Source organism: Nerophis ophidion, linkage group LG11, assembly GCF_033978795.1.
Source record: "Nerophis ophidion isolate RoL-2023_Sa linkage group LG11, RoL_Noph_v1.0, whole genome shotgun sequence".
In the NCBI taxonomy this organism is placed as follows: domain Eukaryota; kingdom Metazoa; phylum Chordata; class Actinopteri; order Syngnathiformes; family Syngnathidae; genus Nerophis; species Nerophis ophidion.
In genome coordinates, this window is record NC_084621.1 from 27,521,754 (window position 1) to 27,546,256 (window position 24,503).

General features: G+C 42.3%; 1 protein-coding gene across 1 annotated transcript in view; it reads right to left on the minus strand.

Moving 5' to 3' along the window:
- The window catches only part of thsd7ab (thrombospondin, type I, domain containing 7Ab), a 351,090-nt gene that overhangs the window by 33,386 nt on the left and 293,201 nt on the right, over window positions 1-24,503 (minus strand). Inside the window, exons 24-25 of the mRNA XM_061916619.1 lie at window positions 4,282-4,427; window positions 1,884-2,058 (exon numbers count right to left, since the gene is read on the minus strand). Of these exons, the coding sequence (XP_061772603.1) occupies window positions 1,884-2,058; window positions 4,282-4,427 (321 nt within the window). The remainder of the gene's footprint in view (window positions 1-1,883; window positions 2,059-4,281; window positions 4,428-24,503) is intronic.

The window sequence follows — 24,503 nt, forward strand, 5'->3', positions numbered from 1 at the left end:
GCAGCTTAAAAATGTTTGAATTCTTCCTGGGAGTTCATTTATTTTGGCTTTATACATTATTTGTGCGGTATGATACAAAATAATGTCATTAAATTTCAATATTTTTGACAGTAAGAATGGTGAATGAGTATGGTCCAGATATCCATCCTTGTTGATGATGCGTACAGCTCTTTTCTGAAATATAGTTAATGAGCATTTGTAGTTTTTCCCCCAGACTTCCACACAGTAGGTGTGAATTGCGGTTCTTATACATTCTGATTCAAAATATATATATATTGTTTTGAGGATATATTTTAAAAAAGACGTTTGAGGCCATCTCCATGCAACCAGAAGGAGCTTTTCCAACCCATAACCTAATAGAATAGAATTGATTCTGAATCAAATCGTCACCACAGGAATCAAAATCAAATTAAAACACTAATAATTGTGCCGCGGGCCGTAAAAAAAAAAAAAGCTACGGGCCACACTTTGGACACCTCTGACATATTGTCTCAGAATGTAATACAAACCCCATTTCCATATGAGTTGGGAAATTGTGTTAGATGTAAATATAAACGGAATACAATGATTTGCAAATCATTTTCAACCCATATTCAGTTGAATATGCTACAAAGACAACATATTTGATGTTCAAACTGATAAACATTTTTTTTTGCAAATAATCATTAACTTAAGAATTTGATGCCAGCAACATGTGACAAAGATGTTGGGAAAGGTGGAAATAAATACTGATAAAGTTGAGGGATGCTCATCAAACACTTATTTGGAACTTCCCACAGGTGTGCAGGCTAATTGGGAACAGGTGGGTGCCATGATTGGGTATAAAAACAGCTACCCAAAAAATGCTCAGTCTTTCACAAGAAAGGATGGGGCGAGGTACACCCCTTTGTCCACAACTGCATGAGCAAATAGTCAAACAGTTTAAGAACAACGTTTGTCAAAGTGCAATTGCAAGAAATTTAGGGATTTCAACATCTACGGTCCATAATATCATCAAAAGTTTCAGAGAATCTGGAGAAATCACTCCACGTAAGCGGAATGGCCGGAAACCAACATTGAATGACCGTGACCTTCGATCCCTCAGACGGCACTGTATCAAAAACTGACATCAATCTCTAAAGGATATCACCACATGGGCTCAGGAACACTTCAGAAAACCACTGTCACTAAATACAGTTTGTCGCTACAGTACATCTGTAAGTGCAAGTTAAAGCTGTACTATGCAAAACGAAAGGCATTTATCAACAACATCCAGAAACGCCGTCGTCTTCTCTGGGCCAGAGATCATTTAAGATGGACTGATGCAAAATGGAAAAGTGTCCTGTGGTCTGACAAGTCCACATTTCAAATTGTTTTTGGAAATATTCGACACTTTGTACTAGTGTTAAGAATTCACTTTGCCATTTTTCTGTACAGCCTCCAGGTTTATGTTATCTCTCCCACACAGGCTGTATTGATTGCACCACGTTCCCCCCCCCCCATCAAGTGCTGTTATTACTTCTGAGTGTAATCACTTTGCATCTGTGTCTGTACAGGACAATTGAAACTAAGTGACCAGCCAGGCTAACAGCGCTCACACGGGCCGTCCATAATTGTGTTTTTCCGAAACAATATTTGCTCCCCAGTGGATCATCCACTCAGATGGAAACAAATGACGCCACCGCTTGGGCGAGGCATCAAAGTAAAGTGAAATAAAAGTTCAATTAAAATTAATGTGAGAGTGCGAGTGACGGGTTGTGATTTGTACTCATAATGCGGCACAAAAGGGCGTTTAATCTCCCTTCAGCTGCAATCTGATAATAGATGGCGAAGGCAATAAAGTGATGGAGGTTGGGGAGAGGAAATTGGACGAGGAACAAATAGAGTAGGTGCGTGTTGCTGACCTGGACAGGGCAGCGTGCAGGCCTCCTTCAGGCTGATTCGTTTATCCCCGTCCACCGACAAGTCCAGGCCTCCGCACAGCTCCTCGTCCACCTGGCTGCCTTCGCCCTCCTCGCCGCCGTATGACACGAAGCAGGTCAGGTTCCTGTAGCGAGTACCGTGACCGCACACCACGGTCTGGAGGACAAAGGACAGGGAGCGACGTCACCTGACAACCTAATGACTCATTATTTATGATAAAAAAACAAGCCGGTCCAGAATGCTGCTTGAGTGCTGACTAGAACTAGGAGAATACTGCATACCATTGTTCTCCTGTACTTCACAATTATTTATTGTTTTTGTCAAGAAACGATGAATTCAACATGTCCCGATACAACCTTTTCCACTCTGATTGTTGTGGTTACGGAGGGGAGATGACGGCAAGGACACCAGGGGGGTTAAATTATGTATAAATATTTATTACATATATATATATATATATATATATATATATATATATAATAATACTAAAAAATATTAACAACAACTAAACTAAGGAATGGAGTGTGACAAAACCAGGAGTGTGTATGTGTGAGGCATACTTGCCAACCTTGAGACCTCCGAACTCAGATATATATATATATATATATATATATATATATATATATATATATATATATATATATATATATATATATATATATATATATATGGGTTATCGGACTGTCTTATTGTGGCGGTCCGCTCCCTGTACGATCAGTGTCAGAGCTCGGTCTGCATTGCCGGCAGTAAGTCGGACACGTTTCCAGTGAGGGTTGGACTCCGCCAAGGCTGTCCTTTGACACCGATTCTGTGCATAACTTTTATGGAAAGAATTTCTAGGCGCCATCAAGGCGTTGAGGGGTTCCGGTTTGGTGGCTGCAGGATTCGGTCTCTGCTTTTTGCAGATGATGTGGTCCTGATGTCTTCATCTGGCCAGGATCTTCAGCTCTCACTGGATTGGTTTTCAGCAGAGTGTGAAGCGACTGGGATGATAATCAGCACCTCCAAGTCCAAGTCCATGGTTCTTGCCCGGAAAAGGGTGGAATGCCATTTCCGGGTTGGGGAGGAGACCCTGCCCCAAGTGGAGGAGTTCAAGTACCTAGGAGTCTTGTTCACGAGTGAGGGAAGAGTGGATCGTGAGCTCGACAGGCGGATCGGTGTGGCGTCTTCAGTAATGACGCTGTATCGATCCGTTGTGGTGAAAAAGGAGCTGAGCCGGAAGGCAAAGCTCTCAATTTACCGGTCGATCTACGTTCCCATTCTCACCTATGGTCTTGAGCTTTGGGTTATGCCCAAAAAGGACAAGATCACGGGTACAAGCGGCCGAAATGAGTTTCCTCCGCCGGGTGGCTGGGTTCTCCCTTAGATATAGTGATGATAATCTCTGCCATCCGGGAGGAGCTCAAAGTAAAGCCACTGCTCCTCCACATCGACGAGGTGGTTCAGGCATCTGATCGGGGTGCCACCCGAACACCTCCCTAGGGAGGTGTTTAGGGCACGTCCGACCTGTAGGACACGTTGGGAAGACTGTGTCTCCTGGCTGGCCTGGGAACGCCTCGGAATTCCCCGGGAAGAGCTGAACGAAGTGGCTGGGGAGAGGGAAGTCTGGGCTTCCCTGCTTAGGCTGCTGCCCCCGCGACCCGACCTCGGATAAGCGGAAGAAGATGGATGGATGTTCTACAAGATTAAAAAAATGTGTCTGACAGAAACGTACGACCATTTGGGAGGTCAGAGTTCACATATAGAGCTTGCTTTGGGCACTATGAACACAGAGAGGGTTCTTCCTCAAAGTTAAAGTTAAAGTACCAATGATTGTCACACACACACTAGGTGTGGCAAAATTATTCTCTGCATTTGACCCACCACCCTTGATCACCCCCTGGAAAGTGAGGGGAGCAGTAAACAGCAGCAGTGGCCGCGCCCGGGATTCATTTTTGGTGATTCAACCCCCAATTCCAACCCTTCAATCAATCAACCCTTGATGCTGAGTGCCAAGCAGGAAGGTAATGGGTCCCATTTTTTTATAGTCTTTGGTATGACTTGTTCCCACAAAGTTGGAAGCATACGGCAGGCCTTAATTTATTGATTGAGACAACGGTGTTTATTGCGTACACGCCACCTAAATGTTGCATAAGAACTGTTTAATTTCTCCCTCTCGCCTCTCGTTTCACAAAAGGTGAGATGATTAAAGTTAATAGCGAGGAACAACTCCACAAAAATGGGCCATTGAGCCAACATGTCTCGCTCTGCTAACAACTCATAATTTGGTTTTATGAATGTAGAGCAGAGGATTTTGCCATCATCGACGATACATCAGTGGATTACAACGTCACCCGTCCATCCTTTACGCTTCATTCATGTTGTGGTGCTCGTACAGACCTCCACCCTGCACTCGGACCAGGAGCTGTACTGCCAGCGATAGCAGGGACGGACAGGACACGGCTTCCACTGCTCCATCTGGGACGAACACGGACGGCCGTCGCCCTGCGAGGCCTGAACCACCGACCTCTGGCGCCACATTTTACCTGGGTGGGGGGGGGAGTTAAACATGTCATCATCATTCGGCATGCACGTGCACGGATAAATCACAAGTGGTGCTTAGGCACCGGCCCTCATGGCGTGCATGAGAAAATGGGTGGATGGATGGAGATACAGTGGGGCAAAAAAGTATTTAGTCAGCCACCGATTGTGCAAGTTCTCCCACTTAAAATGATGACAGAGGTCTGTAATTTTCATCATAGGTACACTTCAACTGTGAGAGACAGAATGTGAAAAAAACAATCCAGGAATTCACATTGTAGGAATTTTTAAGAATAAGTATTTGGTCAACCATTCAAAGCTCTCACTGATGGAAGGAGTTTATGGCTCAAGATTTCACGATACATGGCCGCATTCATTCTTTCCTTAACACGGATCAATCGTCCTGTCCCCTTAGCAGAAAAACAGCCCAAAAGCATGATGTTTCCACCCCCATGCTTCACAGTAGTTACGGTGTTCTTGGGATGCAACTCAGTATTCTTCTTCCTCCAAACACGACCAGTTGAGTTTTTACCAAAATGAATACATGGATGACACAGCAGAGGATTGGGAGAATGTCATGTGGTCAGATGAAACCAAAATAGAACATTTTGGTATAAATTCAACTCGTCGTGTTTGGAGGAAGAAGAATACCAAGTTGCATCCCAAGAACACCACACCTACTGTGAAGCATGGTGGTGGAAACATCATGTTTTGGGGCTGTTTTTCTGCTAAGGGGACAGGACGATTGATCCGTGTTAAGGAAAGAATGAATGGGGCCATGTAACGTGAGATTTTGAGCCAAACCTCCTTCCATCAGTGAGAGCTTTGAATGGTTCACCAAATACTTATTTTCCACCATAATTTACAAATAAATTATTTAAAACTCCTACAATTTGAAATCCCGGATTTTTTTCCCACATTCTGTCTCTCACAGTTGAAGTGTACCTATGATGAAAATTACAGACCTCTGTCATCATTTTAAATGGGAGAACTTGCACAATCGGTGGCTGACTAAATACTTTTTTGCCCCACTTTATGTCCTCTTTTTCCCCACAGAATAAAAATGGCTTTTTCTGTCATCCGTCATATTTATTGAATCAAAAATACTGAAATTCCACGACATGGTGAATTTGCTAACAGCTAAAAATTATACACAAAGCAAACTATAATCTGCTCCCCAGGAATATACAACAATTATTCTCAAAAAAAGAGGAGAAATACAAACCCTGTTTCCATTTGAGTTGGGAAATTGTGTTAGATGTAAATATAAACGGAATACAATGATTTGCAAATCCTTTTCAACCCATATTCAATTGAATGCACTACAAAGACAAGATATTTGATGTTCAAACTGATAAACTTTATTATTTTTTTGCAAAAAATAGTTAACTTAGAATTTCATAGCTGCAACACGTGCCAAAGTAGTTGGGAAAGGGCATGTTCACCACTGTGTTACATCACCTTTTCTTTTAACAACACTCAATAAACATCTGGGAACTGAGGAAACTAATTGTTGAAGCTTTTAAAGTGGAATTCTTTCCCATTTTTGTTTTATGAAGAGCTTCAGTCGTTCAACAGTTCGGGGTCTCCGCTGTCGTATTTTACACTTCATAATGCGCCACAAATTTTCGATGGGAGACAGGTCTGGACTGCAGACGGGCCAGGAAAGTACCCACACTCTTTTTTTACGAAGCCACGCTGTTGTAACACATGCTGAATGTGGCTTGGCATTGTCTTGCTGAAATAAGCAGGGGCGTCCATGAAAAAGACGGCGCTTAGATGGCAGCATATGTTGTTCAAAAACCTGTATGTACCTTTCAGCAATAATGGTGCCTTCACAGATGTGTAAGTTACCCATGCTTTGGGCACTAATGCACCCCCATACCATCACAGATGCTGGCTTTTGAACTTTGTGTCGAAAAGTCTGGATGGTTCGCTTCCCCTTTGGTCCGGATGACACGATGTCGAATATTTCCCAAAAACAATTTGAAATGTGGACTCGTCAGACTGCAGAACACTTTGCATCAGTCCATCTTAGATGATCTCGGGCCCAGAGAAGCCGGCGGTGTTTCTGGATGTTGTTGATAAATGGCTTTCGTTTTGCATAGTAGAGCTTTAACTTGCACTTATAGATGTAGACACGAACTGTATTTAGTGACAGTGGTTTTAATGATTATTTGCCAAAAATAAAAAATAATTATCAGTTTGAACATCAAATATGTTGTCTTTGTAGCATATTCAACTGAATATGGGTTGAAAATGATTTGCAAATCATTGTATTCCGTTTATATTTGCATCTAACACAATTTCCCAACTCAATATGAAAAGAGGGTTTGTACAAAGAAGAAGAACCATGACAAATATTCTGAATACATCTAATCCATTTTCAAAACAATCTTACTCATCTTACCATATGAAATGTAACTTACTTCACAATGTATTATTTATTTATTCATTTATTTATTTTTTATTGTGATTATTTATGGAGTATATTGTGAATAAATTGAGAACAGGAAGTGAACATAAGTTTTAGCAACTGTTATGTAAAAGAAAAGGGGTAGGAATAAATAAGCTCTGGTTCTTCCTACTCCTTTTTGAACATGTTAAAAAGACAAACTGGAAATTGCGATGTATCATGTTGTATGCATGCTTGTTCCAAATAAACTCAAACTCAACTTAAATATGTATTTCTATCTATATGTGTGAGTTCTTGTGAAAGTCGTGGAGGGATGATATTTGTCAGAAATGTAGTTTATTTGTCCCTATGGAGGTGAGGATTGATTAGAAGTGGCTAAAACACTGCGGAGGGATGTTAGCTCGTAGAGCTGTGAGTCTTTGGGCACCACGAGATTCGATTCGGATTGATTCTTGATTCAAAATGATTCTCTATTCAAAATTGATACTTTTTTTTTTTTAATAACATTGGGTGCCAGTTCTATGATTAACTACAGTACATTCCTCCATAAAATAGATAAACAGTTCTGATCATTTTCTATACAACTTAAAAAAAACTTGTTTTGTTTAATACAATTTTACCCAAACATTTATTAAAGTCAAATAGAAATAAGGCAACAAGAAAAGTATATTTTTTAAAGTAAATCTGTACAGCATCTACAACGTGTCAAAGTCGTTTTTAATAATGAGTAATATATGACTATACATGGATATATATATATATACATGTATATATATATATATATATATATATATATATATACATATATATATATATATATATATATAATAAATTGACAATATATTTTATTACATAAGCTGCAAAAAAAAGCTACTTTACTTTAAAAACTGTGAGCTCAGGTAATAATGTAAATGTATAAAAAATAATAATAATAAAAAATTTTTTTTTTTAAAAATGTAATAACTGGAATGGAATGGAAAAACAATACCTCTGTTTTTAGCAGTAAAATTCAAGCAACATAGCTGCCAGTTTGTTTTTTTGCCGTAAAATCTTGTTAATGTTTTTTTGTTTGTTTTTTAATGTTTTTGTGTCTTACTAAGTACGGAAAAAAACAATACAAAAGTTGATTTTACAATAAAAAACTGTAAAATCTATTGTCAATTTTACAGTCTCCAATTTGAGTGATAATTTTTGGGGAAATCATAAGTCAAGCAGATATCTAAGTACAGTAAATATCTTTATTTTAACAAAACATATTTTTGGAATACATGATTTTGATTTCGAGAATATTGCATTTTAGAAGATATGCAATTGCATGCAGTACATGATTTTTAATGTCAAAAAGGAAAGAACAAATATGCGGAGGGAGGTGTAGCCAGTGCTGCCTGTAGGAGCAAAAGTCACCGCCGCTGTCCATGGTGCTGAAGATGTGCGCCATCCGGCAGGACGGCGAAACACAGCTAGCAGGTTGATTAGATTTTACAGGTGGTACGTGTTAATCTAATGATCTGTTGTCTTTAACAGTAAGCAGTCGGGAGCAGGAGGAGGAGGAGGCATGACACAGAGGAGGGCTGAAAGGTCGCGTGTCATATGGCTATTGTGGAAAACATAAAAAACCTCTGGACCGTAGGTGTTGAAATCCCAAAATTTCTCGCAATTGCACTTTGAGAATTATTGTTCTTAAACTGTTTGAGTATTTGCTCATGCAGTTGTGGACAAAGGGGTGTACCTCGCCCTATCCTTTCTTGTGAAAGACTGAGCATTTTTATACCCAATCATGGCACCCACCTGTTCTCAATTAGCCTGCACACCTGTGGGATGTTCCAAATAAGTGTTTGATGAGCATTCGTCAACTTTATCCGTATTTATTACCACCTTTCCCAACTTCTTTGTCAAGTGTTGCTGGCATCAAATTAAAAAATGAATGATTATTTGAAAAAAAAAAAAAAAAAAGTTTTTCAGTTTGAACACCAAATATGTTGTCTTCGTAGCATATTCAAATGAATATGGATTGAAAATGATTTGCAAATCATTGCATTCCGTTTAAATTGACATCTAACACAATTTCCCAACAAATATGGAAACAGGGTTTGGACGTTACCATCCTCACCTATGGTCATGAGCTTTGGGTTATGACCAAAAGGACATGATCACAGGTACAAGGGGCCAAAATGGGCTTCCTCTGCCAGGTGGCGGGGCTCTCCCTTAGAGATAGGGCATCTGGGAGGAGCTCAAAATAAAGCCCCCGCTCCTCCACATCGAGAGGAACCAGATGAGGTGGTTCGGGCATCTGGTCGGATGCCACCGGAACGCCTCCCTAAGGAGGTGTTTAGGGCACGTCCAACCGGTAGGAGGCAACGGGGAAGACCCAGGACACGTTGGGAAGACTATGTCTCCCGGCTGGCCTGGGAACGCCTCGTACCCCGGGAAGAGCTGGACGAAGTGGCTGGAGAGAGGAAAGTCTGGGCCTCCCTGCTTAGGCTGCTGCCCCCGCAACCCGACGTCAGATAAGTGGAAGAAGATGGATGGATGGATGAATGAGAATAAAATATAACAGTAAAATAAGAATATAACAAGAGAAACTAGGCAGTAGTGACCATGTTATGAAAAAGTATTGCACTGTCATTGTTTTGCATCCCCTGTCATCCTAGTACCCCCCCCCCCCCGTTCCCCTTCCCGCCGTCCCAGAGAGGAGTTGTACAGTCTAATGGCGTGTGGGACAAAGGAGTTTTTTAGTCTATTAGTCCTGCACTTGGGATGAAGCAGTCTAGCACTGAACAGGCTCCCTTGGCTACTGATATCGGTATGCAGAGAGTGACTGGCATCATCCAGGATGGTCACTAGTTTGTCCACTGTCCTTTTCTCTGCCACCCTCACCAGTGTGTCCAGTTTTATTCCGATCGTAGAACCGTCCGCCTGAGCAGTTTCACCAGTCTGGAGGTGTCCTTTTAAGATGTACTGCCCCCCCAGCACACTACCATGTAGAACAGGACATTGGCAACCACAGACTGGTAGTACATCCACATGAGTTTTTTACTAGAACATTAACAATTTATGGTTTGTGAATATTTTCAGGTATATGAAACCGTTTAATTAGATTTTTTTTTCCCTATGGGAAATATTGCTTCTGGTTTTTTACATTTTGTAGGACTTTTTTGAACATATTAATTACAAAAACTGAGTTTGATGATATCTATTTTTGGGCCCTTTCTCTGCCATCTGCTGGTCCTGGTGCTGATCCACTTATTTATCAGCTTTTTTTTTTGTCTTCATCAATCAGCAAACTTCTTTTAAACAAGTCAATCCAGTCCATTCATCACACGTGAAGCACTCCGACTTAGTCTGCTGGGATCTAAAAATAGCACAAAGTGATTACATAATCAGACCCAACACATTCGGAGCCCACCGAACTCGTTTTAAAATCGTCCCACTCTCACATCTGCGTGCACCTTGACAACCAGCTCCACCTTTTATACCCACGTCCCACGCAGTCACGGTTCCAACTAGAGAACCAGCTCCATCCCACAAACACACACACACACACACACACACACACGTCTTTCTTTCATCATAGTCCTTGTGATTTAGCAACAACGGCAGCAGCTTCAAAGCGCATCCCGGAGGGGCAAAAGGTCATGATAGGATGGAATCAATGGTGCAACACCTCCGTGGAGGAGGATTGTGATCAGCTCATGTTGGAATGAAAGTCAGCGACCCCGTCTGGGCGACGGGAGACAGCGCACCCTCAGACGGGGGCGTGGCATGTGCTGACTGAGACACACAGCTGTCAGATGATTAGTTTGCGCAGGTGGTACGTGTTAGACTAATCATCTGTTGTCCTTAACAGTGAGCGGCCGGGTGCAAGAGAGGAGTTCAGACCTGGGAGACTGTAAAGGCAAGACACACCTGTTTGTGAGAGACCTCAGCGACTGAAAAGTCGAGACATTTCCTGTTGGGTGAAATTGAAGATTAAAACTCCTGTCAAACCCGAGCAACTGACTTTCAGCGTGACTGTGTGAGTAGCAAAAGCTTACATTTGGCGCCCAACTTAGAAAAAAAAAAAAAGAAAGAAGAGAACAATGTCGAGGCATTGGGGCAGCTGTTGGCGGAAGTATCCACGGCCAACCACTGGCAGATGGAAGCAATGCAGGGACAAATTGCACAACAAAACCAAATCCTGCGAGCCACGAAGGATAGGTCCGGAGCAGGGACACCCGCAGCAGCGAGGCCATCATTTGGGACTGTGGGGATGCACAGAATGGCGGAGACAGAATATCCACAAACATATACGGACATGATCGAAGCCACGGCGGGCGCATGCGCATGGCCTGAGGAGGAATGGGCAGTGCGGCTCCTGCCGCTGCTGGCGGGAGAGGTGCAGCGAGCGGCACTCAGCCTACCACCAGATTCCCGGGTAAGATACCGGGACTTGAGACGTGCAGTGCTGGACCGGACGGGAGGATCCAAAGAAGATCACAGGCGCCGGTTCCGGGCAATGCGACTTGGCCCGGAGGAGCGGCCTTTCGCCCTGGGCCAGCAACTCAGAGACGCGGTGACCAGATGGCTGCAACCCAGGCAAGTACAGGAGGTGATGGAACAAATAATTCTGGAGCAGTTCATGGAAGCGAACCCAGCACGGACTTCAGCGTGGGTCCGGTATCACCGCCCACAAGACCTGGCCGCGGCGGCGGCCCTAGCAGAGGACCATATGGCAGTGCACCGAAAGGAGGAAAAGACAGCGGAGGCTGGGGAGCGCCCAGTTCCAGCGCCGCGCAGGATGCGCGCGCAGCCGGCTGATGGAATTTAGCAATGGACAAAGTTCAAAAATGCTCAACCTGTTTTTTCTCCTCCTCAGAACCCGGCCGCTATGGACGCTGTGTCTTCCCCGCAAACGGCTCCTCGAATGCCTGGGCTGGTGTGCTGGAGGTGTGGACGGCTTGGACACCTGCAGCGGGAATGTGCTAACGTGGAGGTGGGACAGGTAATCCGGGTCGTTGACCCTGCGGCGCCCTTCCACGGGCCAGGAGAGACGTACTGCGTACCGGTAAGGATACAAGGGAGTACACACCGGGCAATGGTGGATTCGGGCTGCGAGCAGTCCATGATCCACCAGAATCTGGTTCGACCCGGGGCGTTGAGAATGGGTACACGGGTGCGGGCTAAATGTGTGCATGGGGATGTTCACGAGTACCAATTGTGCTGGTGGGAAATTTTTTTAAAGGAAAAAACCATAGTGATAAGGTGGCTGTAAATTCGCGCTTGGCGCACCCATTAATCTTGGGAATCAATTGGTCGGGATTTAATGGGTTAATAAAGCAGGGGTGCGTTCACGACCGGTAGGAAAAAGGGATATCTGCGCTGTTCTCATCGGTGACGCGAGATCATGCGACGCTGCCGGGGGGGAGGGGGAAGGGGAGAGGGCAGGGGCTTCTCAGGAAGTCTCCCCGGCTCCCCAAAGGCGCCCCATGGATGATTTTCCACTCGAGCAGTCTCGAGATGACACTCTGCTCAAGACCTGGGACCAAGTGATTTCAACTGATGGGCAGCGGGTTCGCCCGGGGATAGCGCGGGATTTCCCTCACTTTGCATTGATTAGGGACAGCTTATACAGCGTGAGTCGTGACACTCAGACAGGGGAGGAAATCACCCAACTGTTGGTAACGAAAAACCGTTGGGAAATGATTTTCCAGGCGGGACATTTTAATCCCGGCCACATGGGGTATGATAAGACACTTAATCGGATAATGGTCCAATTTTATTGGCCAGGCATTCGAGCGGATGTGCGCCGCTGGTGCGCAGCCTGTCCGGATTGTCAGCTAGTCAGCCCCGCGCCACCCCTAGGGCTCCTTTGCGGCCATTACCACTCATAGAGGTCCCATTCGAGGGTATTGGTATGGACCTCGTCGGACCATTTCAACTGATTACCCAGGGAACACGCTTTGCGCTAGTCCTGGTGGATTACGCAACGCGCTATCCCCAAGCAGTATCAGTGCGCTCCATCTCTGCAAAGAGTGTAGCTCAGGCACTGTTTCAAGTTATCTCCCGAGTTGGAATCCCGAGAGAGATACTAATTGACCAGGGCACGTCCTTTATGTCATGCACGTTAAAGAAGCTGTACGGATTATAGGGGATCAAATCTATTAGGACCACGATTTACCACCCAAGACGGATGGGCTGGTAGAGCGGATGAATAGAACTTTGAAATCCATGATCCGGAAGTTCGTACACGAGGACAAACCAAATTGGTATAAATGGTTGGATCCCCTGTTGGTTCCAGTGCGGGAGGTTCCTCAGGCCTCCACAGGGTTTTCCCCGTTTGAACTGTTGTTCGGCAGGAAGCCGCGAGGGGTACTGGACCTAGTTAAAGAAAGCTGGGAAGAAGGTCTAAGTACCAGTAAAAAACAAATTCAGTACGTCATGGACTTGAGAGCAAAACTCCACACATTGGGACACTAATCACAGGAGAATTTGCTCCAAGCCCAAGAACGTCTGCAACGCCTGTATAACAAGGGGACACAACTCAGACAATTTTCACCGGGAGAGAAAGTACTTGTATTACTCCCAACAGCCAGCTCTAAATTACTCGCCAAGTGGCAAAGACCCTTCGTGGTCACACGACGAGTGGGTGATGTGGATTACGAGGTCCGGCGGTCTGACAGGGGTGGAACAACCGAAATCTACCACCTCAACCTATTAAAAGGGTGGAGGGAAGCGGAGCCTGTCTCCATGGTAACGGCGATAGCGGAGAACGAGGAGCTGTGATAATCATCTGACGCCGTCACAAAAAGCAGATGTGGCCAATTTACAGCAACATTTTGCTGACATGTTCTCCCCCCTGCCAGGCCGCACGAACCTCACCCAACATCACATAGAGACCAGCCCAGGCGTGACGGTGAGGTCTCGGCCCTATCGGTTACCCGAACACAAGCGCAAAGTAGTTCGGGAGGAATTAAAAGCCATGCTGGAACGGGGGGTAATAGAAGAGTCACACAGTGCATGGTGCAGTCCCAAAGTTCTGGTAGGGAAGAAATATGGGTCTGTGCGATTCTGTGTGGACTACCGCAACGTAAATGATGTGTCACGTTTTGATGCCTATCCGATGCCCCTAGTCGACGAGCTCCTAGACCTGTTGGGCACTGCTCATTTTTTTACGACACTGGATTTAACTAAGGGTTACTGGCAGATTCCCTTGTCTCCAGAGTCTAAGGAAAAAACGGCATTCTCCACTCCGGAAGGTTTATACCAATTTGTGACCCTTCCGTTCGGCTTCTTCGGTACGCCCGCCACTTTTCAGAGACTCATGGACCGGGTACTGCGTCCCCACACGGCATATGCTGCCGCCTTTCTGGATGATGTCATCATTCAGGGGAACAACTGGGCGGAGCATATGCAGAGGGTGGAGGCGGTACTCGAATCCCTGAGGCGGGTGGTTGCTCACCGCCAACCCGGCGAAGTGCGCGGTTGGCCGGAGGGAGGTACAGTATCTGGGGTTCCACTTAGGGGAAGGTCAGGTGCGGCCTCAGATAGACAAAACCGCGGCAGTTGCGGCCTGCCCGACCCCGAAGACAAAAAAAGAGGTGAGGCAGTTTTTGGGGCTGGTGGGCTACTACCGGAGGTTCGTCCCCCGGTTTGCGGACCTGACCAGCCCACTAACTGACCTCACCCGAAAAGAACTCCAGATCTGGTGCAGTGGACGTAGCAGTGCCAGCAGGCATTCGAGAAGGTGAGGAAAGCACTTTGCAAGGAGTTGGTACTGCACATGCCTGATTTTCCCCTCCCATTTTGTTTGCAGGCGGACGCGTCGGGCAGAGGACTGGGAGCTGTTTTATCCCAGCAGGAGGAGGGTATCGACCACCCCATCCTACACATCAGCAGAAAGCTGTCAGAACGAAGAAGCCAGTACAGCACGGTGGAGAGGGAGTGCCTTGCTATCCGGTGGGCGGTTGGTGCCCTCCGGTACTACCTGCTGGGACGCCCGTTCAGCCTCTGCTCGGACCACAAGCCTCTCCAGTGGCTCAACAGCATGAAATATGCCAACGCGCAGATCACCCGTTGGTATCTCGCTTTACAACCCTACCATTTCAGAGTGATCCATAGGCCGGGAACACAGATGGCTGTGGCGGACTTTCTCTACAGCTCTCATGCGGGGGGGGGGGGGGGGGGGGGGTGTAAGTAGGCGCGGCCGGACGATGTCCTGGCCTAAGTCTGGTGGTGGGGGTATGTGGAGGAGGATTGTGATCATTCCACTGTTGGAGTGAAGGTCAGCGACCCCGTCTGGGCGACTGGAGACAGCGCACCCTCAGACGGGGGCGTGGCATGTGCTGACTGAGAGACACAGCTGTCAGATGATTAGTTTGCGCAGGTTGTACGTGTTACACTAATCATCTGTTGTCCTTAACAGTGAGCGGCCGGGTGAAAGAGAAGAGTTCAGACCTGGGAGACTGTAAAGGCAAGACATACCTGTTTGTGAGAGACCTGAGCGGCTGAAAAGTCGAGACATTTCCTGTTGTGTGAAATTGAAGATTAAAACTCCTGTCAAACCCGAGCAACTGGCTTCCAGCGTGACTGTGTGAGTAGGAAAAGCTTACAACCTCCAACACAACAACAACAACAAAGACACACAAACATTTGCCCAAATTACTTATTTTGTCTCTTAAAACTTCTGTATAATGTGTCCAATGGAGACAGGAATGCCTAGTTTTTGGCGGATTTTGGGTACTGTTACATGTGTGGTGTAAGTCAGTGTTTCTTAACCATTGTTGGGCTGCAAAAGAATGTCCCTTTCTCAGCCGTGGTCTCTATAGGCTGCAGAGGTACCGTAATTATAAGTCATTCCGGAGTATATGTCGCACCGGCCGAAATTGCATGATAAAGACGGAAAAAAACATATATACGTCGCACTGGAGTATAAGTCACATTTTGGGGGGAAACTTATTCGATAAAATCCAACACCAAAAATATACATTTGAAAGGAAATTTAAAATAAATAAAGAATAGTGAACAACAGGCTGAATAAGTGTACGTTATATGACGCATAAATAACCAACGGAGAAGGTGCCTGGTATGTTAACGTAACATATTATGGTAAGAGTCATTCAAATAACTATAACATATAGAACATGCTATACCTTTACCAAACAATCTGTCACTCCTAATCGATAAATCCGATGAAATCTTTGTGACGGATTCCTGCCGTCGTCGTGCGGGTTCCATGGACCATCAAGGAAGGACATTGCTTTGCAGGTTTGACTCTTGCTTATTTTTCAATAACACAAGCTTTGTCTTTTGGTCGGATCGACCAGGTGCATGTCTTTGGAAGTGGGAGGAAGCCGGAGTACCCGGAGAGAACCCATGCATTCATAGGGAGGAAATGCAAACTCCACACAGAAAGATCCCGAGCACGGGATTGAACCCTGACTACTCAGGACCTTCGTATTGTGAGGCATTTGAAATTTAAATTTATTGACAATTAAGGCAGGAAACATAATAAATATTGAATCTATTTATTCTATTTATTTTAGTATTGTCTGTTAGTTACATATGAGTCCTTTTTCATGTAGTATATTTAGTAAGTAAGTTTTTCTTTTTAAAAACAGCCTGGCCTTAGTCTCAGGTATAAAGGGGAACTGCACTTTTTTGGAATTTTGCCTATCCTTCACAATCCGTATGAGAAACAAGAAGACGAAATTTTTAGTTTTTTGTTTTTTTTTGCTAATATATTTTATAAAATTTTACAGTTAAAATGACATTTAACAGTCATACAGTGCTCACACAAACCCTTCATACAGGCACACATCCACTCATACACACTCACATGCACACTTGAGGAGAGAGCTGCACTTAAACTTTACAGTAACAACTCAAGGTTTACAGTAGAGACTTTATTAGAAAAAAATACCCAGATATTGTATATACCGTATTTTCAGGAGCGACTTATGTGTGAAATTATTAACACATTACCGTAAAATATCAAATAATATTATTTAGCTCATTCACGTAAGAGACTAGACGTATAAGATTTCATGGGATATAGCGATTAGGAGTGACAGATTGTTTGGTAAATGTATAGCATGTTCTATATGTTATAGTTATTTGAATGACTCTTACCATAATATGTTACGTTAACATACCAGGCACCTTCTCAGTTGGTTATTTATGCCTCATATAACGTACATTTATTCAGCCTGTTACTATTCTTTATTTATTTGAAATTGCTTTTCAAACGTCTATTCTTGATGTTGGATTTTATCAAATAAATTTCCCCCAAAAATGCGACTTATACTGCAGTGCGACGTATATATTATTACGCATTTTCGGCAGGTGCAACTTATACTCCAGAGCGACTTATACTCCGAAAAATGCGGTATACATCCATCCATCCTGCTCCGGCTAATGATCAGCAGGCTATCCTGACCATAGCAAAATGGATGAATATTCCTCGGCATCAAGGATCCTCAGGAAGTGATGACAAGACCACCCCCCGAGGACCTCTCCACCGTTCATCCTTAAAAATAGAAAGAAAGAAAAAACAAAAAATTTACAGGGCTTAATCAATGCAAAACAATACAGTCACAAAAAAAACAAAAAAGCAATTAAACCGTGACAAAACCGTGTCACACAAAAATGCTATGGTAGTGTAGGATCAATACAAAAAATAATAACAATAATTAAAAAAAAGGAATACAACTACAAAAAAGATGGCAATTTCTTTTTTACCTAAGTCTCAGGTATAGAGGGGAACTGCAATTTTTTGGAATTTTGCCTATACTTCACAATCCGTATGAGAAACAAGAAGACGACATTTTTTTGTTTTGTTTTTTCTTTAGTTTTTTTTTTTTAATAATCGTCTCGTTCTAGGTTATTATGAATTGACCCCGACTTAAACAAGTTGAAAAACTTATTCTGTACAATTATTGGTCAATTGTACGGAATACAGTATGTACTGTACTGATAAAAGTTTCAATCAATCAATCAATCAAAGGTGGCAAGCAATGCAGCTAATGAGCAATCAATTCTATCTCTAAATCACTTAAAAAATGCATCCGAAAACCGTCAACAATACATAATTTTTGTTAAGTAACCTGTTTAGGAACCAACAAAGACATTGTTATTGTACAAACCCCGTTTCCATATAAGTTGGGAAATTGTGTTGGATGTAAATATAAACGGAATACAATGATTTGCATATCCTTTTCAACCCATATTCAATTGAATGCACTACCAAAGACAACATATTTGATGTTCAAACTCAGAAACATTTTTTTTTTTTTTGCAAATAATAATTAACTTAGAGTTTCATTGCTGCAACACATGCCAAAGTAGTTGGGAAAGGGCATGTTCACCACTGTGTTACATCACATTTTCTTTTAACAACACTCAATAAACGTTTGGTAACTGAGGAAACTAATTGTTGAAGCTTTGAAAGTGGAATTATTTCCCATTCTTGCTTGACGTACAGCTTAAGTCGTACTTTACGCTTCATAATGCGCCACACATTTTAGATGGGAGACATGTCTGGGCTGCAGGCGGGCCAGGAAAGTACCCGCACCCTTCTACTACAAAGCCACGCTGTTGTAACACGTGGCTTGGCATTGTTTTGCTGAAATAAGCAGGGGCGTCCATGATAACGTTGCTTGGATCACAACATATGTTGTTCCAAAACCTGTATGGACCATTCAGCATTAATGGTGCCTTCACAGATGTGTAAGTTACCCATGCCTTGGGCACTAATACACCCCCATACCATCACAGATGCTGGCTTTTGAACTTTGCGCCTATAACAATCCGGATGGTTATTTTCCTCTATGTTCCGGAAGACACCACGTTCACAGTCTTCAAATATAATTGGAAATGTGGACTCGTCAGACCACAGAACACTTTTCCACTTTGCATCTGTCCATCTTAGATGAGCTCAGGCCCAGGGGAGCCGGTGGCGTTCCTGGGTGTTGTTGATAAATGGCTTTCGCTTTGCATAGTAGAGTTTTAACTTGCACTTACATATGTAGCGACCAACTGTAGTTACTGACAATGGTTTTATGAAGTGTTCCTGAGTCCATGTGGTGATATCCTTTACACACTGATGTTTTTTTGATGCAGGACTGCCTGAGGGATCAAAGGTCCGTAATATCATCGCTTACGTGCAGTGATTTCTCCAGATTCTCTGAACCTTTTGATGATTTTATGGACCGTAGATGGTAAAATCCCTAAATTCCTTGCAATAGCTCGTTGAGAAATGTTCCAAAACAGTTCGACAATTTGCTTACAAATTGGTGACCCTGGCCCCATCCTTGTTTGTCAACTACTTAGCATTTCATGGAAGCTGCTTTTATACCCAATCATAGCACCCACCTGTTCCCAATTAGCCTGCACACCTGTGGGATGTTCCATATAAGTGTTCAATGAGCATTTCTCAACTTTATCAGTATTTATTGCCACCTTTCCCAACTTCTTTGTCATGTGTTGTTGGCATCAAATTCTAAAGTTAATGATTATTTGCAACAACAAAAAAATGTTTATCAGTTTGAACATCAAATATGTTGTCTTTGTAGCATATTCAACTTAAAATGGGTTGAAAATGATTTGCAAATCATTGTATTCTGTTCATATGTACATCCAACACAATTTCCCAACTCATATGGAAACGGGTTTTGTAAGAGTGAACACTGAGGACGTCTTGTTCTAGCCTAGCATGCTACGATTTTAGCCTTAAGCTAATATCGTAATACTTTTTGATGGGTTATACTTATATAGCGCTTTTCTCACATCAAGGTGCTCAAAGCGCTTTGACACTATTTCCACATTCACCCACTCACACACACCAAGATGGTAGGAGCTGCCATGCAAGGCCCTAACCACGACCCATCAGGAGCAAGGGTGAAGTGTCTTGCTCAAGGACACAACGGACGTGATGAGGTTTGTAGAAGGTGGGGATCGAACTGGGAACCATCAGGTTGCTGGCACGGCCACTCTCCCGACTGCACCACGCCCCCCCTCCATCCATACACACATTTAAAAATCCATTAAAAAAGCATCAGCAATTAAAACATATACCGCAAATTTCTCTCCTTGGCTTTTGCGACTTCCGGTCAATGAAGTTTGATTGAAAGTACACACTTCCTAAAGATGCCCTGACCACTTGATGGCGACAAATACACATGTAACAAAGTTCATTAAATGACAAGCATGACACACTAACAACAACAGTTTCAAACTTCTAGTTGCAACAGAACATCTACTGTCAACAACTTGTGATCTGATTGGCTATCGCAACTGTCTGTCAACTGTATGTGTTCTCTAATTCATCCGCTAACGGTCCAAATGAGTATCCAATCACACGGCGCGTAAATGTCACGTTGAAGGTGAGGCCTTACTGACAACAACTCCTAATCTGATTGGCTATGGCAATTGTCTACCAACTGTATGTGGGCGGTCACTTATAGTGCACACACATAAGGTAGCTGATTTCTGATTGGATACAAACAGTATAAACTAAAAACAACAGCGCTGGAAGGAGCACAATATGACATAAAGAGAATATAAATACTTTTACATATTTATGGAAAGTCAATTATTTTGTCTTTAATTATTATGATAATTTGTGGTTATGTTAGTCCAGCATAGAAGGTCTTGCTGGCCCTGACGGCACACCAATGATAAAGTTTAACACCTGACACTCACTTTTGAAATTCTGTTGTGTTAAAGCAATTGTCACAATAGCATTTTGTAAATTGACAACATCTAATCTAATCTAATCTAATCTAATGCTGTGGGAGTTAATCAATAATGTGTTTAACTGCTGTCTCACTTACTCTTATTAGATAGTTAAGCTAGATCAGGGGTCACCAACGCGGTGCCCACGGGCACCAGGTAGCCCGTAAGGACCAGATGAGTCGCCCGCTGGCCTGTTCTAAAAATAGTTCAAATAGCAGCATTTACCAGTGAGCTGCCTCTATTTTTAAAATGTTATTTATTTACTAGCAAGCTGGTCTCGCTTTGCTCGACATTTTTAATTCGAAGGGAGACAAAACTCAAATAGAATTTGAAAATCCAAGAAAATGTTTTAAAGAAACTTGTTTAAATAAATTCATTTTTTTTTTTTACTTTGCTTCTTATAACTTTCAGAAATACAATTTTAGAGAAAAAATACAACTTTAAAAATTATTTTTGGATTCTTAAACACATATACCTTTTTACCTTTTAAATTCCTTCCTCTTCTTTCCTGACAATTTAAATCAATATTCAAGTAAATTTATTTTTCTATTGTAAAGAATAATACATACATCTTAATTTAATTCTTCATTTTAGCTTCTGCTTTTTCAAAGAAGAATATTTGTGAAATATTACTTATTATGATTAAAATTCCAAAAAGTTATTCTGGCAAATCTATAAAATCTTTAGAATAAAATTTAAATATTATTTCAAAGTCTTTTAAATTTCTTTAAAAAGGTTTGTTCAAGAAAATCTAAAATAAATAATGATTTGTCTTTGTTAGAAATATAGCTTGGTCCAATTTGTTATATATTATAACAAAATGCAGATTGGATTTTAACCTATTTAAAACATGTCATCAAAATTCTTAAATTAATCTTAATCAGGAAAAATTACTAATGATGTTCCATAAATTCTTTTTTAAATTTTTTCAGAAAGTTTCTAATTAGCTAGTTTTTCTCTTTGTTTTTTCGGTTGAATTTTTAATTTGAAAGAGTCGAAATTGAAGATAAACTATGTCTCCAAATTTAATTAATTTTTTTTCCTGTTTTCTCCTCTTTTAAACCGTTCAATTAAGTGTTTTTTTCATCATTTATTCTCTACAAAAAACCTTCTGTAAAAGGAAAAATAATGTATGACGGAATGACGGACAGAAATACCCATTTTATATATATATATATATATATATATATATATATATATATATATATATATATTGAAGGTAAATTGAGCAAATTGGCTATTTCTGGCAATTTTTTTAAGTGTATCAAACTGGTAGCCCTACGCATTAAACAGTACCCAAGAAGTAGCTCTTGGTTTCAAAAAGGTTGGTGACCCCTGAGCTAGATTTTGCGTCAGTAGCTGAATGGCTTTTGAGTTTGTAATGCACAACACAATGCGATAGGACACCAACCTGTACTGACTAAAGGACATGATAATATTACAGTATCTGTTAAGTATTAGCCCGCATTTGCATGAAACATGATCAATACTATAGTGAATCACTGGATAGACAGTTGTCTGTTTAGTCCAGCTGGCTGGGACGTTTTTTTCCGGTTTATTTTGGGTAAACATTCCATTTACGTGGGCATAGCTTGGCTCCAAGTTTCACATTTATAACGTCAAAGTCACGCCAAACTCACTCTCTCGGCTTCCGTCTACTACATCGTCTCACCCTTCCTTCGTGCTCGCTTCTGTCACGACGTGTCAGGAAGGCAGACAGACTACTCCGGACAAGGCGTGAAGGTAAAAACATGATTTAATTATCCAAACTCAAAGAAGTACAAAAAACGGAAAACAAGGCGAAGGCACAACGTGCTGATCTTTAATGGACACGTGAAAGTAAACAATTTGCTAGCAAACTTTATATACTCTGGACCAAGACGTTGCGTAATCGCTCGACATAACTGATAAATATAACTGATAAATTCTGCTTTGCCAGTCCAAATGCATTTACTGTTTTCCGTAGTCTTCCCAAGCCAGCCAGGTAATACACAGCACACACTACCTGTTTTTATCACATCCACGGGAGCCTGCATTCTCGTTGTCTCTCCTTTGACAAATGGACAACATTTTTCGGTAAATAGAATCACAGCTGATTTGGATACAAACTTTATAAACTAAAAACAACAGCGCTGGAAGAAGCATAATATGACATGAAGAGAATATGAATACTTTTACATATTTAGGGAAAGTAAATTATTTTATCTTTAATTATGATGCCATTGCTCTAGCACAGTGGTCCTCAAATGGGGGTACGCGTAGCCCTGGGGGTACTTGAAGGTATGCCAAGGGGTACGTGAGAATTAAAAAAATATATATTCTAAAAATAACAACAATTAAAAAATCATTTATAAATATATTTATTGAATAATACTTCAACAAAATATGAATGTAAGTTCATAAACTGTGGAAAAAAAAATACAACAATGCAATATTCAGCAGTGACAGCTAGATTTTTTTGTGGACATGTTCCATAAATATTGATGTTAAAGATGTCTTTTTTGTAAAGAAAAGTTTAGAATTAAGTTCATGAATCCAGATGGATCTCTATTACAATCCCCAAAGAGGGCACTTTAAGTTGATGACGGCTTCTTTGTGTAGAAAGATTTATTTATATTTTAATCACTTGTTTATTTTTCAACAAGATTTTAGTTATGTTGATATCTTTTTTTCCAAACAGTTCAAGAAACACCCCAACAAATGAGCAATATTTTGCACTGTTATACAATTTAATAAATCAGAAACTGATGACATAGTGCTGTATTTTACTTCTTTATCTCTTTTTTTTTTCCAAACAAAAATGCTTTGCTCTGATTAGGGGGTACTTGAATTAAAAAAATGGTCACAGGGGGGTGGGTTGCCCACATATGCGGTCCTCTCCAAGGTTTGTCATAGTCACTGTCACCGACGTCTCACTGGGGTGAGTTTTTCCTTGTCCTTATGTGGGCTTTATACCAAGGATGTAGTTGTGGTTTGTGCAGCCCTTTGAGATACTTGTGATTTAGGGCTATATAAATAAACTGATTGATTGATGATCGAGTTTTTGCAGTGTGGCTATCTCCGAGTTATGCAACCAGTTGTTATGAAGCTGGCCATGGTACGTTCTTTCTGGCGTCACTTCCTCTCCGAACTCAGTTTGTAAACGCTCAATGAGTCCATACAAAGCTTGGAGCCGGATATTCAAGAAATACACGGCGCACTTACTATCACACACAAATTATCCAAGGAGGGGAACCTTAAACGATGGTTTAGTGTGGCTGACGCTGGCCTGAGGCTACGAATAATTATTTGTTTAAGGAGTTATCCGGCTTAATGTAGACAGGGCCTAAAATGTTTATTTTGACGTCGGCTAAGGCCTACAGTAGTCGGAATTAGAGATGTCCGATATTATCGGACTGCCGATAAATGCTTTAAAGTGTAATATCGGAAATTATCAGTATCGGTTTCAATCAAGGCTTCACGGTGGCAGAGGGGTTAGTGCGTCTGCCTCACAATACAAAGGTCCTGAGTAGTCAGGTTTCAATCCCGGGCCGGGGAGCTTTCTGTGTGGAGTTTGCATGTTCTCCCCGTGAATGCGTGGGTTCCCTCCGGGTACTTCGGCTTTCTCCCACTTCCAAAGACATGCACCTGGGGATAGGTTGATTGGCAACACTAAATTAGCCCTAGTGTGTAAATGTGAGTGTGAATGTTGTCTGTCTATCTGTGATGGCCCTGCGATGAGGTGGCGACTTGTCCAGGGTGTACCCTGCCCTCCGCCCGATTGTAGCTGAGATAGGCACCAGCGCCCCCTGCTACCTCAAAGGGAATAAGCGGTAGAAATGGATGGATGGATGGGTTTCAAAATTATCGGTATTGATTTCAAAAAGTAAAATGTATGACTTTTTAAAATGCCGCTGTGTACACGGACGTAGGGAGAAGTAAAGAGCGCCAATAAACCTTAAAGGCACTGCCTTTG